The sequence below is a fragment of the Cygnus olor genome, chromosome 1, assembly GCF_009769625.2.
Source record: "Cygnus olor isolate bCygOlo1 chromosome 1, bCygOlo1.pri.v2, whole genome shotgun sequence".
Classification (NCBI taxonomy): domain Eukaryota; kingdom Metazoa; phylum Chordata; class Aves; order Anseriformes; family Anatidae; genus Cygnus; species Cygnus olor.
The window spans coordinates 24,350,286-24,365,270 of NC_049169.1; the positions used below are offsets into that span (position 1 = coordinate 24,350,286).

The 14,985-nt window shown below is 37.1% G+C and overlaps 1 protein-coding gene across 1 annotated transcript in view; it reads left to right on the plus strand.

Annotated features, from left to right (window-relative positions):
• CADPS2 (calcium dependent secretion activator 2) overlaps positions 1 to 14,985 on the plus strand; it is a 313,185-nt gene that overhangs the window by 283,043 nt on the left and 15,157 nt on the right. The window contains 1 exon segment of the mRNA XM_040549796.1: positions 4,710 to 4,817. Coding sequence (XP_040405730.1) covers positions 4,710 to 4,817 — 108 coding nt within the window.

Sequence of the window (14,985 nt, forward strand, 5' to 3'; positions counted from 1 at the left end):
TATACAAATCTTCCTGCCTGGCTCAGGCATTTTGATGTGTAAGAAATGAAGGAAATGGGGATCTTATCATGAGTACAAGTAGTTTCTATTCCAAAAATATGTTAATTCTCTCATTCAAAAGCACAAGTGATGAGCCTTGAGTATTTAGATGAGAAATTTCAGGCAGTGAAAATTTCCAGTGTGCTCTTTCATTAGGTGGTGGACACTTAATAAGGAGCTCCTGTGTTTCTCACAATAGCCCCCTCCAGCTCATCACTCTTTTTCATTTCATTGTTACGTCCGCGCTGTGGTTAAAACGCATGCAGGGGAAGGGAAAGGGGCAGAGAGGAGAGCAAATACAAAACAGGAAGAAGTTAGTTATTATATAGTTGGCCTGTAACATCTGTTCTCATCTTTGAAAAATGAATGCTTTGACAGGATAGCAACTCGAAGACTACATTTCTGTCTTGGTAACATCAAGAGTACGAGTATGCTTAATATTTTCTGATACTAAGAAATGTGCTGTGGCAAATGCCAGAGAGTAAACATCATACAAGTATTTAGAAATGTACGTGGTTTTTATTGACATTCATGACAAACTTGCATTATAAAAAGCTGAAATTTAAGTGTATCTCTCCTATAGGGAAAAGCTACTATTAGTAGCAGTATTAAACTTGTTGCAGACCTTTCAGCAGCAAAATATTTGAGTGTCCAGAACTCAAGGCAAAGCAGCATTACTTGTGACCAGATGCCCCATCACCAGTGGGAGCATGTGTGTCATTCATAATAGAGTTTCTACATCACGTTTGAAAATGGAATACAGTTGTTTTTTTCTAATTTGCCTCCCCATTAAATAGACACTATGATAGTGTTTCCTTGTTTAGTGGTGAAAGATTAAGCTGTTTCTTCTTTATCTGAATTTGTCACTATGAAAAAGTGACTGTCGATCTGGACCCACCTACCAGTGAATAGTAAAAGAGACAACCTGCACCTGTGGGATTAGGTGTAGCAGCAGGAAGTAAGAGCACTTGCAGTATATAATTAAGAAGGATTTTTTTTTTTTCTAAACAGCATGTTCATCTTGCCAGGTTAACTAGTGATTAACCCTAAAAAAGAATGTGCTGAAGCCTACACCCTTGTTTAAACTCATTCACTTGCCAGTGTATTCAGTTACTTGTGTAACCAGCGACAAAGTAACCCTATTTACAACTCTTCATTTCCTGGTATTTTGTTTGATGTCTTTGTGTTTCCAGTTTCTCCATTCATCTCTTTGTTTGGTTCTCTTTCATTTTCAGATAGGCAAAACATCTTGTCTGTGGTTCTGAATAAAACAAACCTACAATAACTTTTTATCTATCATTAAAAAAAAAAACTTTTTTTTTTCATCGGGAAGTTTTCAGACAAAATGCATTTCTAAACACTTACCCAGATAAACATACCAGGCTAAATATTTCTCCCAAAGATGTGTAAATAACTCTCTCCCATTAACTGTTGCAAATGTGCTGCCAGAGATTCACAGGAGCAAAATTTGATTTTTTGAGTATAGAAGTGGAGACTGGGTTGCTTAAGATCTGTCTGTTATTAGTAATGAAGAGTCCACTGTGACAGCTACTTAAGTATATCTCAGTTTGCATTTTAAGGTACACCCAATTGCTTTATTATTATTTTACATTAGCCTGTTCCTTTTTTTCTGAGACTTAATAAACCAAAATAGTAGAACAATGATAGGGTCATGTAATCAGAGGTTCACTTCTAATATATAATACCTATGGGGAAAAAAAAAAGTTAAATCATTAACTGTATAGCACTATTCCTGTTTTGGTGCTTCTAATAGCTTTCTTTTCTTCTTTCACATGTTTAGAGAAAACAAATAAAATCATTGCATCCTGTATAGAGAGATAATGAGGTATTTGATATACTCTTGGTTCATTCAATGTTTATTGTGTTTCATCTGCCATAAGCAAGATGGTTAGGTTGCAGTGATTTCAGTGAGTTTTTAAGACAGAAAATCATATTGTTAGAATATTGGTAATCTTCCTTATCCAGATATTTCTACTGTAGGCAGACACTGTTTAATAGGAAAATTAATTTTTTTTTCCACAGCAATTTCAAAGATAATTATCCTGCACACATTAAAGAAGGATGAAGTGTTTTAAAGAACTGTAATTCTAATTGGTAAATGTCACCAGCTGTTGCAGTTACTCTTACTTGTGTATATTCTTTTAATGATTACACTCCTGTGCCACAAGATACATGAAAATATATTCACTAGGTGTGAAATTCCCATATGTCACAGCTTCAAGACTAGGTAAACATCTCAAAGATAAGGGGAGAGTTGATGCTGATGGGAAATGTTATTTTTCTAGATTTGGCTGTCTGCAAGACAAACATTTTTTTATTGAACTTAGTAAATGAAAAAATGGTGTGAATTGGAGAACCAGTAGGTTTTAGCATTCAGTGGAAGATTCATTTTTATGTTTAAATATGTATCTCCAAGAATTATAAACAGATATTCATTTGTTAGATTATCTCTTTCACCCACCCTTTGAGATTTCAAAATATTTTCCCATTGTCTCTCCAAGTTAAAACTAGTCTAATTCCTATAAATTTCCTATGAGGTTTTAGAAAATACATGCAATTTCAGCTCTTGTCATATTCTTTTGTACCATCACAAATGGTATACTGAGGGAATATACATAGCTTTCTGTTTTCACTTGTTATTTAGTTTCATTTAAAAATATTTCTGTCAACTTTTAATGAAGAAGGCATATTTTTTACTGGAATTCCTTGATTTCCATGAACCATTTTTTTAACAGAGAACGATTTTATCTGTTTTTTTTTTTGCATTTTTATTTCTGTGTTTAGGATCAAGGTGTGTAACTCAGATTAAATATAAATGGTACTGCTTTCCTCTTAAGAGTTTCATGTTGGCATCTGTATGTATGTGATAAGATTTTTAAATGAACTTTCATTGCGTCTGGAATGACCTATGTAAATGTGCAGAACATGTTAAGTTTTTCAGTATGAGTTTTGGAGATGCTAGGATCATTAAACGAGGCCTTCATTCCACATTTAACTATTATTTTTAAGAAATCAAGCTGTCATTCATGAAAATTAGTAAATGAAAAAGTAAAGCTTATTTTGGGTCATATTCATGGTAGATCCAAGGAAAAGAGACAAAGCTCATGATCCAGGAGGTTTCATTCACTGTAGTTTTGAGAGGAGAACACTTTCATCCTGTTAATTCAGCGGCAGATTTTGGACAGGTAGCAGTTTGGGCATGTTACATGTTTCCTTCCTTTTTGTGCTCAGACCTGTTTATGTACATTATACATGTTCCATACATGATAATAAAGAATGAGAAAAATAAAGTCCACTTCTAAACTAAAGGCAAGCCTCACTATGAAATATGTGTAAATATTTTAACTATATCAGCCTGTTTGTGCATATAGGTCTTTAAAATATGCTGAATATTTTACTTTTACAGCTTTGCATCTATCTGTTTTGAGACACTAACAGCTTCTGAGAAAAAAGAGATGACTTATACCTTGGAATTCAGGGACTGAACAGAGATGCCTTTGTTCTCCTTCGCTAGAGCTCTTTGATAATCTATATAGAATCTGAATCTGAATCCTTTATAAATAGCTTTGTGCCAAAACTTACTGTAAAGTAAGTTATAAAACTTAGCCTTCTTTTGCGTACCATGAACTTAAAAACCAAACAAACAACAATTGTTAATTGGGAGCAAAAGATACTTTTAAAAGATACTTCCTGACACAGAAGATTTTCCAAAGTGCTTATGCTCAGTTTTGATTCCTGTTAGAGAAAGGTGAACTCCTGACCTGCTCTGCAGATGCTACCAGGAAAAAAAAGGGACTTTGCAGGCTATCAGGGTAAGGGTTTAGTGTGAAAAAACATTTTATGGATACAGAGGTCCAGAAATCCCAACTAGGCAGGAAGAGCAGCTGCAGCGACCATTCTAGCTGGCTTGATATAGGTGCAGCATTTCTTGAACTCTCCTGTGTTTGTATGAAAATTATGCCTACTCTGCTATTCCTGCAGAACATGGATTAATGCAAGAAGGGAAGTATTTCAGTCCTTGCTCCTTTCCTAGTCATCCTCTGAGCTGACTGTGCTAGCGCAACAGTTTCAGAAATATAGGGCTGCTCTCATACCAACGTTTTTGTGCCATTGTAACCCATTTGCTTTCAGTGAAGTGCTTGAACTTTGTGTTGGAATTAGTCGAACCTAACCTCAAACACAAAGTTCAGCTGTACATTGAAACCAGAAGGCAACAAATCTGAGGCAATGCAAAAGGAACTATGTGGTGTTTTTCAACCATTTTCTGAATGTGATAGCAGAATGGACCTTGAGAGTGGAATGGTTATGGCAGCCGCACCAAGAACAAAGGGGAAGATGTCCAATTTTGCCATTGATATGGCAAGAACCAAGACTTCATTCTTGATTCACGTATGGCAAAGCAGGTTTATGACTGTAAGCATTCGTAAGTTGTAACATTGAGAACTTTACTAATAGTGAACCCTCCTGGACTTGGTAATTAACTCAGAATTTACAGCAGATTTACTAAATGCTGTTTTTACAAATATAAGCATTGTAATATAATCTCAGTTTTTATTACAACCTTGTATAACTTCTTATAGGTCTCAGTTGTTGTGTGGCCTTTCTGTTTCCATTCCCCACTACTCTATGCCCTTGTTTTGTCTCCACAGAAACCCGGGATGGATCTAGCAGATACCTACATTATGTTTGTTCGACAAAACCAGGATATACTTCGAGAAAAGGTCAATGAGGAAATGTATATAGAGAAGTTATTTGATGTAAGTAACTCCCCTTGCAAGACTTGCTGGTATCACTACTACACTAGAGTGTATAAGCTGCATTTGATGATATTCAGCAAGCCATTCAGATGTTCCTTGTTGATTGCTTTTTCTTTTGCATTTTATTTATTGTCTTCACCTATCAAGCGTGGCCTTTCTTTATTTTCTGCATAGAAATTTTAAGGGCTAGAAGGCATAAATAAAAATGTTACAAGTTTGTTATTTGAAATAGTCATTTTTTTTCCAGTGCGAGTAGTCCAATTTTATTTTTCAGTTTTGAATTTGTTAATGGAGAGTATTGGATTGGTGTGGTTTTTGGACTCCATTACAGAGTTAATTTCACTAAGTAAGGAACTTCTACATATCTCTGCTTGTTTGTATACAGAAAGAGGCCAGCTATGCCAGGTGTATCTATGGGTTTGACTGGTACTACCATGGAACGACTTTTGGAATTTTTTTTTATGGTATTGTTAGTTGAAACTATTAAGGTCTCAAAGTTTAACATTCATTGAATTCCTATTCAAAATTTTGATCCTGCTTCTTCATAATTCTCTTTCTCATCCTCGAGGCCCACGCATTGCCAGCCAGCTCTGTGTCTTTGTACTAATTTTCCTCAGCTTCTATGCTAGCTTCTGCAGCCTCCCTCCAGCCATTCCTCTACCTTGATTTGCCCTCTTTTGTTAGAAACGATCACCTACTTACTCTACCACAATTTTCCTGTTGTAAGGTTCTCCTATAAGGCCACTAGCATCACTCCTGGGCATATTTCTGCTTAATCAAGTTCTGACCACTAGTTTATGGTGGTCGGAAAGTATGTCCTTTTCTGACTTGCCTGAAGCAGAAACTTTGGGTGAAATTGTATCAATTTTTTTGTATAATTCAAAGCACTACACGTGTAAAATATAGTTAAAAGTTATTTTATTATAAACTTGAATCAATTTACATGACAATGATGTCAGTCACTTATAATTATGCAGGAATTCAAACATGGAAACGTGTCATCTCTGACACTGTGCAATGCAATCCATTGCAAAACAAATTCTGGAATATAATACACACTTCAAAATGTATTTATTTGTGTGTCATCTCCTAAGTATTTTAGAAAGCTTTGCTGGCAGTTTCATTTAATTATGCAAGTTACAGCAAATGTTTTCATAACAGCAATTCACAGCCTTTACTGTGACACTACAGTTGTGGCAGTCACAGAAGGTCCCATAACATAGACTCTCAGCCATGGTATGTCATGTCAGTGTTTGTTGTTTGTTAGACTGGGTGGTCAAAATGAGATTTATCTCTCAGATTTTATATTCCAGACACTCCCAGGCAGCTTTACAAAAAAAAAAAAAAAAAAGTATCATCTGTTTTAATAAGCTAAGTGCTAATATGTGTGAAAAGAATGATTTTATAAAAGCTTTGATGCCCTGCAGGGGTAGAAAAATTATCATCCATCCAGCTGGCACCTTCACAAAGTACTAAAACCATATTAGCAACTTCTGCTTCAGTTTGCTTTTGCACTGAATCTGCAAGCATATGTTTCATTTTCAAGTTTCTATTTTTTGTTTTTCTTTGGGGTTATTTTTGCTTATGTTGTAATTTTCTGAATGTTAATAAATTATGTGCCTAAGGCCAAGTCTAACTCTCACTGGAGAGACCACATTGACTTTGTTGATGTAATAGAATTGGACCAAGCCTTAGGCTACGTCCACAGCAGTAAACCAAACAGGGCCAGGGCAGAGGCCTGAGAACTAGCAAGTAATCATCTATATCATTAAGTCATCAGTATAGTTTCTATCTATCAAATCGTGACATGATTTTGGGTTAGGCTAACCAGTACTATTGGGGTTAACATGGGCTGAGGACTTCTCCCAAGTTTTACTCCAGCAAAGAAGCTTTTCAACACAAGGAAACATTTCTGTATCAGTTGCAAGCCATGACATACCACTTGCCTTAGAGACACAAAGCCATTCTTGTCCTCTTCTATTCAGCCGTATGCATCATAGCTGACATGGCCAGTGGTTATTGCTGCAAGGAGGGAAAAAAGATGTACATGGTTCTTGAAGCATAATGAGTATTATGTGTATCAAATATCTATCTGTACCTTTAGTTTTCTTCAGATATGGTAGTATCACATTTCTACATAAGATCAGACTAGGACATAATCAATGGGACAGAATCAGACAAATGTACTAATAAATATGCAAGTTCATAGCATATGAAAATTTAAACAAAGACATCTCACTGTGTAAACTCACCTTTCCCAAAATTAATTCAGATTTATAATAATGTAACTGAGCAAAAATTTGCACATGATATTGGAAGGTTTTGGGTTTTTTTTCTCCTTAATTAAAGATATAACAAAACCTAGATACTGTTTATAAATTCATTTCTATTGAGTTATATTTCAATAGAAATCATAAAATATATTGAAGTTTCTGTGTAAATATACTTCAAGCCATTTGACTGGCTGCAGTTGTACATCATTATTGATTTCCCCTTAAAATACACACTATCAGGTAAGAAATCATCAGCCAAGCAAAACAGGAAAAATGCATGTCTACGAAAAACACTGAAAAAAATTTAAAAAAAAAACCTTTGGTTTTCCAGAATATAAAAAAAAAAAAAAACAAAACAAAGAAAAAAAAAAGAAACAAACAAAACAAAACAACAACAACAACCAAAAAAATACACAACAGACTGTTCTGTATACTAGAAGTGATAGCTATTGATATATATGAGATCAGGCCTTGGATGCAATTTTAATCCAAAATTGTATGCTTACAAATTACTCATTCATGGATTTCATTGACTTGATTTAGGGCTGCTGTGTGATAACAGCTATTAAAGTGACCAAGAAAATGGGATGTCTACCATGTGAAGAAATCTATGTATCAAAGATCACGTAAATTTAAGAATAGTATTGATATAAGTGAAAATGTCTGCAAATGGGTCACAAGTATGTTAAGGCTAGAAGTTGGAGAATTTTCTAGCCATCTGAGAAGTCTCAAACTAGGAAGAAAGCAAAAAATAGGCACTGTTTTGCGGTGGTGCTTGAGAAGCCTGGGAAGCATTGCCATGCTATACAAATATGAAAATTCAGAGTAGAAATTAAACTTGTGATATAAGTCTTTACATATGAGAGAGATGCTCAAATCTCCAGGGAACTTTGAAAGACTAGGCATCAGTTTTCTCTGCACCATTTTCAACCATTCAAATCCTATTCTTCAGTGACTTATTGATCATGCTGCAGAACCCAGGCGGTTACTTTTTTCTTCTCTTTCGTCTGAATTACTTGATTCTGGGTGCATTTCATTCTTCACCTCCTCAGGAATGGGTGTAGACAGCATTCAGGACAAGGTGGCTTGGTGCTCCTGGTGCACCAGACGTCATTGTGCCATCCTCTTGTTCTCCAACTTCATCAACAGCTTTGTAGTCGACCCAAAGAATTTCTGGCTTGGTCAACTTGTCAAAGGCTGTGAGAGCTTTGTTTCCCTGTTTGTTGAGACATGTCCTCAGTTCCTAGGATAGCTGGGAATTTAACTACACAAAAATTCCCTTCCATCACAGTGAAATTATAGGCTCTCCTCTCCATCTGTAGCAGTTTGAGAGGGGGTGGGGGGGGGTGGGGGGTGGGGGGGGGGTGGGGGGGGGGGGGGGGGGGGGGGGTGGGGGGGGGGGGTGGGGGGGGGGGGGGGTGGGGGGGGTTGGGAGGGGAGAAGGGAGAACGGGGAGTTGTTGGATTGTTTGTTTTAACACGTGCGGATTTAAAAAGACACCTAGCAAAGTTTTGGTAATGTGGTTGTACACGTGGCAAGATCTGCAGCACCTTCTGGCTTTAATGTCTGTTCCCGTGTTTGTGATTCCTGAAGGTTAATTCAGTGATCCATGCTGATTTCCTTCTTCCAATCCTATATTCGCCACTGGTAGCAGTCTAAAACACTGTAGTTACAGTGGGACAAGTTTATGTCCTCTAAGAAACCTCAAATAAAGCAAATATTTTCTCACCATTAATGCTGCAGGGACTCAGACAGATTCGGTGTACGGCAACAAACCATAAAGACAGGCACTCTGTGTTTGTTTAATGATTTAGATTTGTAATTATAGTTCAAAGCATCACCTATTATAGGTGATATATTTTTCTTTTAAAGCCTAATAATTTAAACCAAGAAGCAATTTTTTAAAATAACATTTAATAAAATGTTTTAGAAACAAAGTTACACTTTTCAAACACTAGTTTAAAAATCTTTTCAGAAAAGACTGTATTAGTAGTATTCGGTGAATGGGAAAATGAGAAACCTAGGATAAATCTAAAATACTACTAATTTGAAGAAGCCCCCTCTTATTTATAAAGATAATCTGCCTGATGGATGATGTAAGAACATTTGTGCTGTGTATCTGGTCACAAAATTTTCAGAAGTAAAAATATCCAGCATTAAATTTCCCATGGAGCCTGGTTCAATACTATCTAAATCAATGGAGTTTTACTGGTAACTGCAATAAAAGCAGCACTATGTCCATAAACATGTCAGATTATCATCACTGCCTAGACTTAGATTCATGTTGCTACCTGAATTTTTAAAATGAGACTAATAAGTCTCCCTATTCCTGAGCATTTTAAGTGATATCAGACTTACAAATTAAAAACTGTTTTCTTTAGAATAAAATTGGATTTGTCTAACAAGCCTCACTTTAAAAAAAAAAAAAAAAAAGTAATTTTGCATAAAACACTGTATAAATCATTGATGTAGTACTTTCTGTAGTAATGTAAACTTCCTAAGTGCCACTTGGGTAGATTCTCAATTTCTTGTACTTGTTAATTGCACCTGAAGAATGGATATTATTGTCTTTTCAAACATTTTCCCTTTAAAGTAGTCTTGGTTTATTTGCCATTAAGAACATTATCTTATAGGTTATGTTTGTGTTGGGTCCGTCATGAAAAACTTACTGTGTAAACATATGTACAATTCTAATTTTAAGACTATGTATGTAATGAACTTTTATGCAATAGTTGCTTGCTACATTAAGAAACAAAGAATGATTTAAGGGAACCATTTTAACCCATCAGTGTTTAATCACTGATAAAGCTTAAGAATTTTCCACTTTTTTTAGGCTTTAATTTCTGGGAAAACTCTGCACAAGCCTAACATAAACACATGAAGTAGTCAGAGTGCTCACCCTGAAAAGGTTGGCATTGGCAAGCAGGTCACCTAGTTAGCTTGTAAGTGATGGCACCTGTTAGCAGATGTTGACTTCGTCCCTGCTGCCTTGTCTCTTACAGGTGTTAAACTGGTGTGGTGTGACTGACTAGTCCTGTTGGCTTCACAGGGACTGCTGGTGTATGTCACTGTCCTCGTGGGCTGTGACATCTTTATGAATAGTATAAATGCTGAAGCACTTCAGGTTTCCATAGCTGCTTTTGGCTTTTGTATTTCAAAAGTCCAGATGTGATGTAATATTTTCTTTCTGTCAAAAGCAAACAAACAAGCAAAAAACCTTGTATTTTGTCAGGAATGTGATTCAGATGCTAGTATTGTTTCTGTGTCACAACCATTATTTTCCTTTTCCAGGAGCAGAAATGGATGGATGATTTAAATTCAATGATGTAGTTGAGGTTATTGAGGTAGTAATTATTCTCCAAAGATTACTATGTCATGTGCTTCATTCTGTGCCTAAATGGACATATGAAGTGCTTATCACAGAATCATAGAATGGTTTATGTTGCAAGGGACCTTAAAGATCATCGAAACCCAACCTCCCTGCCATGGGCACACCTCCCAATTGACCAGGTTTCTCAAAGCCCCATCCAACCTGGCCTTGAACACCTCCAGGGATGGGGTATCCACAGCCTCTCTGGGCAACCTGTGCCGGTGCCTCACCACCCTCTGAGTAAAAAATTTCTTCTTTATATCTAATCTAAATCTACCCTCCTTTAGTTTAAAGCCATTCCCCCTTGTTCTATCACTGTACTCCCTAATTAAGAGTCCCTCTCCAGCTTTTCTGTAGGCCCTCTTAAGGTAGTGGAAGGTCTCACCTGAGCCTTCTCTTCTCCAGGGTGAACAGCCCCAGCTCCCTCAGCCTGTCTTCATAGGAGAGGTGCTCCAGCCCTTTGATCATTCTCAAGGCCCTCCTCTGGACTCGCTCGAATAGGTCCACATATTTCTTATACTGGGGGCCCCCAAAGCTGAATGCAGTTCTCCAGGTGGTGTCTCCCAAAAGCAGAGCAGAGAGGGTGAATCACCTCCCTCGACCTGCTGGCCATGCTTCTTTTGGTGCAGCCCAGGATATGGTTGGCTTTCTGGGCTGCAAGTGCACATTGCCGGCTCATCAACCAACACCCCCAGGTTCTTATCCTCTGAGCTGCTCTCAATCCATTCTCCACCCAGCCTCTATTTGTACTTGGGATTGCCCCGGCCCAGATGCAGGACCTTGCACTTGACCTTGTATAATTCCATGAGGTTCACTTGGGCCCACCTCTCAAGCCTGTCCAGGTCCCTCTGGATGGCAGCCCTTCCCTCCAGTGTGTTGACCACACTACACAGCTTAGTGCCATTGGCAAACTTGCTGAGGGTGCATTCAATCCCACTGTCCATGTCACCGACAAAGGTGTTAAACAGTGCCAGTCCCAGTACTGACCCTGAGGAACACCACTTGTCACTGGCCTCCACCTGGACATTGAGCTCTTTGAGTGCAACCACGCAGCCAATTCTTTGTGCACCAAGTGATCCATCCATCAAATCCATGTCTCTCCAATTTGGAGACAAGAATGTCATGTGGGACAGTGTCAAGTGCTTTGCACAAGTCCAGGTAGATGATGTCAGTTGCTCTTCCCCTATCTACCAATGCTGTACCCCGTTGTAAAAGGCCACCAGATGTGTCAGGTATGATTTGCCCTTAGTGAATCCATGTTGGCTGTCACCAGCCATCTCTCTGTTTAGGTGTGCCTTGACATAGTTTCCAGGAGGATCTGCTCCATGATCTTGCCAGGCACAGATTAATTTCTCTTTGCCGTAATATCTGCTAGTACATTTTTAGCAAATGCTGTATTCAATTGCATCATTTATTTCATTTTTCTGACATTTTAGAAAAAAAATACGTTAAAAATGTGCAAATGCTTCTCCCTGGCAAGTGAGTTAATCTTAGGCTGGTGTTGCACAGCTAAGAGGAATGTGTATTTACATGTGAGCTTTCTATAGTATCAACTCTTTGTGCTGCTCAGGTCTACCTCAAAACCAACATTACTGCAGTATTCAGTACTCAACAATGTTTTATTAGAAAAACTTCAGTTGTGATTTTTCCCATTCTCACATTGGTTCCTGTCACATTAATTTTAATAAGTAATTTTACCTTATATTGTTACATAATTATTTGCAAGTGTGTGATTTGACAAAATGTCTACTTTTGATCTAGGTTATATGCCAAGGCATCTTCAGCAAGTTAAGACTAGGTAGAACTGGTTAAAGGCCACATTTGAATCAAAAGCTGTGTTTGTATTAAACTGAGAAACATGAGAGGACCGTGCCTAATTACTTAAGAGACTCAACAAAAATGGATTGTAGCTTGTTGATCTTCTTATTTCTTTGATAAGTCAGAATAATCTTCAAGAAATATGTGGGCTTGTTTCTCGGATTCTTGAAATTTGATCACAGTGCAAAATTGTCCTTTGGCGCAAACCCAGAAATACACATCTTTGCATGATGCACCTGGACATATGTGGCAGGTCTGGTAGAATCAGCTAATTAACAACACAGGCTTAAACAGGCACCTCATCTGGCAGTGTAGTTAGTTGCCTGATGGTGCTCAGCAGGATTTGGTAGTGCTTTTTATTTTTCTATCCTAATGGTCTGCTGCCCACCTAATTTTGCCTTATTGTCAGCCACTACTTACCGCAGCTTGAGGCCCTCCCAGGAGGCTAAATTATTATCAAAGGATTAGGGAGATGTAGCCTTGCAGCTCTGACATTTCTGATTACTTGTCTATGCCAGAACACTAATTAGCTGTGACTAATTAAGAAAAATGTTCCTGCCATAGAAAACCATTTAAAAGAACTGAGAAGTAGAAAAGCAATTGAAAAGCTGAGCAGTGCTCAGATTTTCTGATGCTCTTTAGATTTTCACCAAAGTCTTAACTCACCTTTAATTATGTCTAATATTTTATAGGGAAAATAGAAAGCTCTTGATATGAGAACCACTCAGCAGCTTTCTCTAGATCTAGAGACTTTCTTGTCATTTTAAAGCAGTTTGTCGTGTCATTTTTGGTAAAAGAATTTTGAAGGAAACTAGGCAGCATCACCAAATGTGGACTGAAAAAGTGAATTATATTAATATGCTCAAATATATGAAACTCTTCTGCAAGATGCAAGCAACATCTTACAAATTTGCTAATCAAAGTCTGTTCAAAGTTCACCAAATTATTTCTCATGTTTTCAAGTAGATTCAGCCCTTTTTTTTTTGAGATAGGAATCTGTAAAAGAAAACAGTTCATTTGAAAGCTGAAAAAATGTAACTCCCTTCTGATTTCATATCGTATAGTTTTCTTTGATTTTTTTTTTTCTTGAATACGCTGAGAAAAGGAGTGTCCGCTCTTGGAGGGTGCTGATTATGCTGCTATCAATCCAGCAAAGCTCAGTGCTGTTGAAATCAATAGGACCACAACACACTTAAAGCAAAGCATGTGCTTCAGAGTTTGCTGCTTCAGGATCAGAATATTCGTCACTTTGTAAGCAGTTTTACAGTGTAGCTGAGAGTGTTTTCTCTAGAGGAAACCATAATGCAATGGCTGGTTTTGATATGTTTTTGATATGATACATTTCTCCAATTCTTCAGTTTTGATTACATTTTTAATTTCTGAATTTCGATTTTATTACGTATCAAACAGCCCAAAAAGATATAAAAATGGTTTTCTCTAGGACCTTACTTATCCCATAGCCACTCTTAATTTGGTATTCATGCAATAGATGTCTGCTACCCTTCTCACACTAATTTAATCATATTATTAAATCTTCCCAGCAGGGGAGTAAGATTCTATGAAATAGATATTCTGATAGCTTGCTAAAAGAGCTATTGCTCTTTGGGTATAAAAAGGAAATAAAGAACTATTTTTAGGGCACTAAATCTCATATTCTGATATTCAGAGTGTCTTATGCAATCATACATGCTGATTTTTCAGAAATGTATGAGAAGTTCACTTTTTGGAAAAAGAACAACGTATGAATTGCTATAAAAAGGCAGTTAAAAATGCGGATCCTGAGTCAAACCAGGAGGACAAATAGGAGAAAAAATATCCCAAACTCAAGATTTTACAGCCAATTCATTTTTATTTTTTTTTTTTTCATCCTGAGGGAATTGTGTCATAAAGGGAGGTGGAACTACCAGGTTTTTCGCTTGTTTGTTTGGGGAGGGGCTGTAACATTGGGAACTTCCAGTACAGTTCCATAGACATTTCTGGTCTACACCGCTCAGTCATTTATTTAATGTATTTAAATGCATCTATCCATCACTCACAGTATCCATTCACTAAAAACAATAACAAACTCTATCAAATAAAAGAGAACTCCTTCCAACATCCAGGCACAATTTAGTCCTTTAACCTTTTTATCCTGCTAGGCACAAAGTAGCAGCGTCTCATTCCAGGCGCTGCATTTTTTTCTTATCTCTATGGCTTGAAATGTGTCTAGCAACTTAATGGAATCAATTGAGCATGGCCAACTATAAAAATATAAAATAGCAGTGAAACTTTAGATGAGTCTGTCAGTAAGTGTTAACTGTGGCTGTAGCTTTCACATTCTACACAGTCAAGAGAAATCAATAAGGATTGTACCATTTATATTGTCTTATCTAATGTTTGTTCACCATGAAGTGCCAGGCACAAGCACCATCTAGGGAATATTGATTTCTTGATGTACTGTAATTCACACACATCTAAACAGCAGGAGAACCTTGTGGTTTCTGAAACCCTACTTGTGGGTTTGATATTTTTACTTGTATTTCATTTGGGTCAAGCTTAGTTTAAAAAAGCAAAATCAAATAGACGCACAACCACATTGTTGACCACAGCACAAGAAAAACAGTGTCAGAAAGCATAAGAATAATGTAGTTTTATTATAAAGGGTTTGAAGTAACAGAAAGAGGTTGCTATGTTGTAAGTCAAAATAGTACCAGGTGTGGCTTCTGCA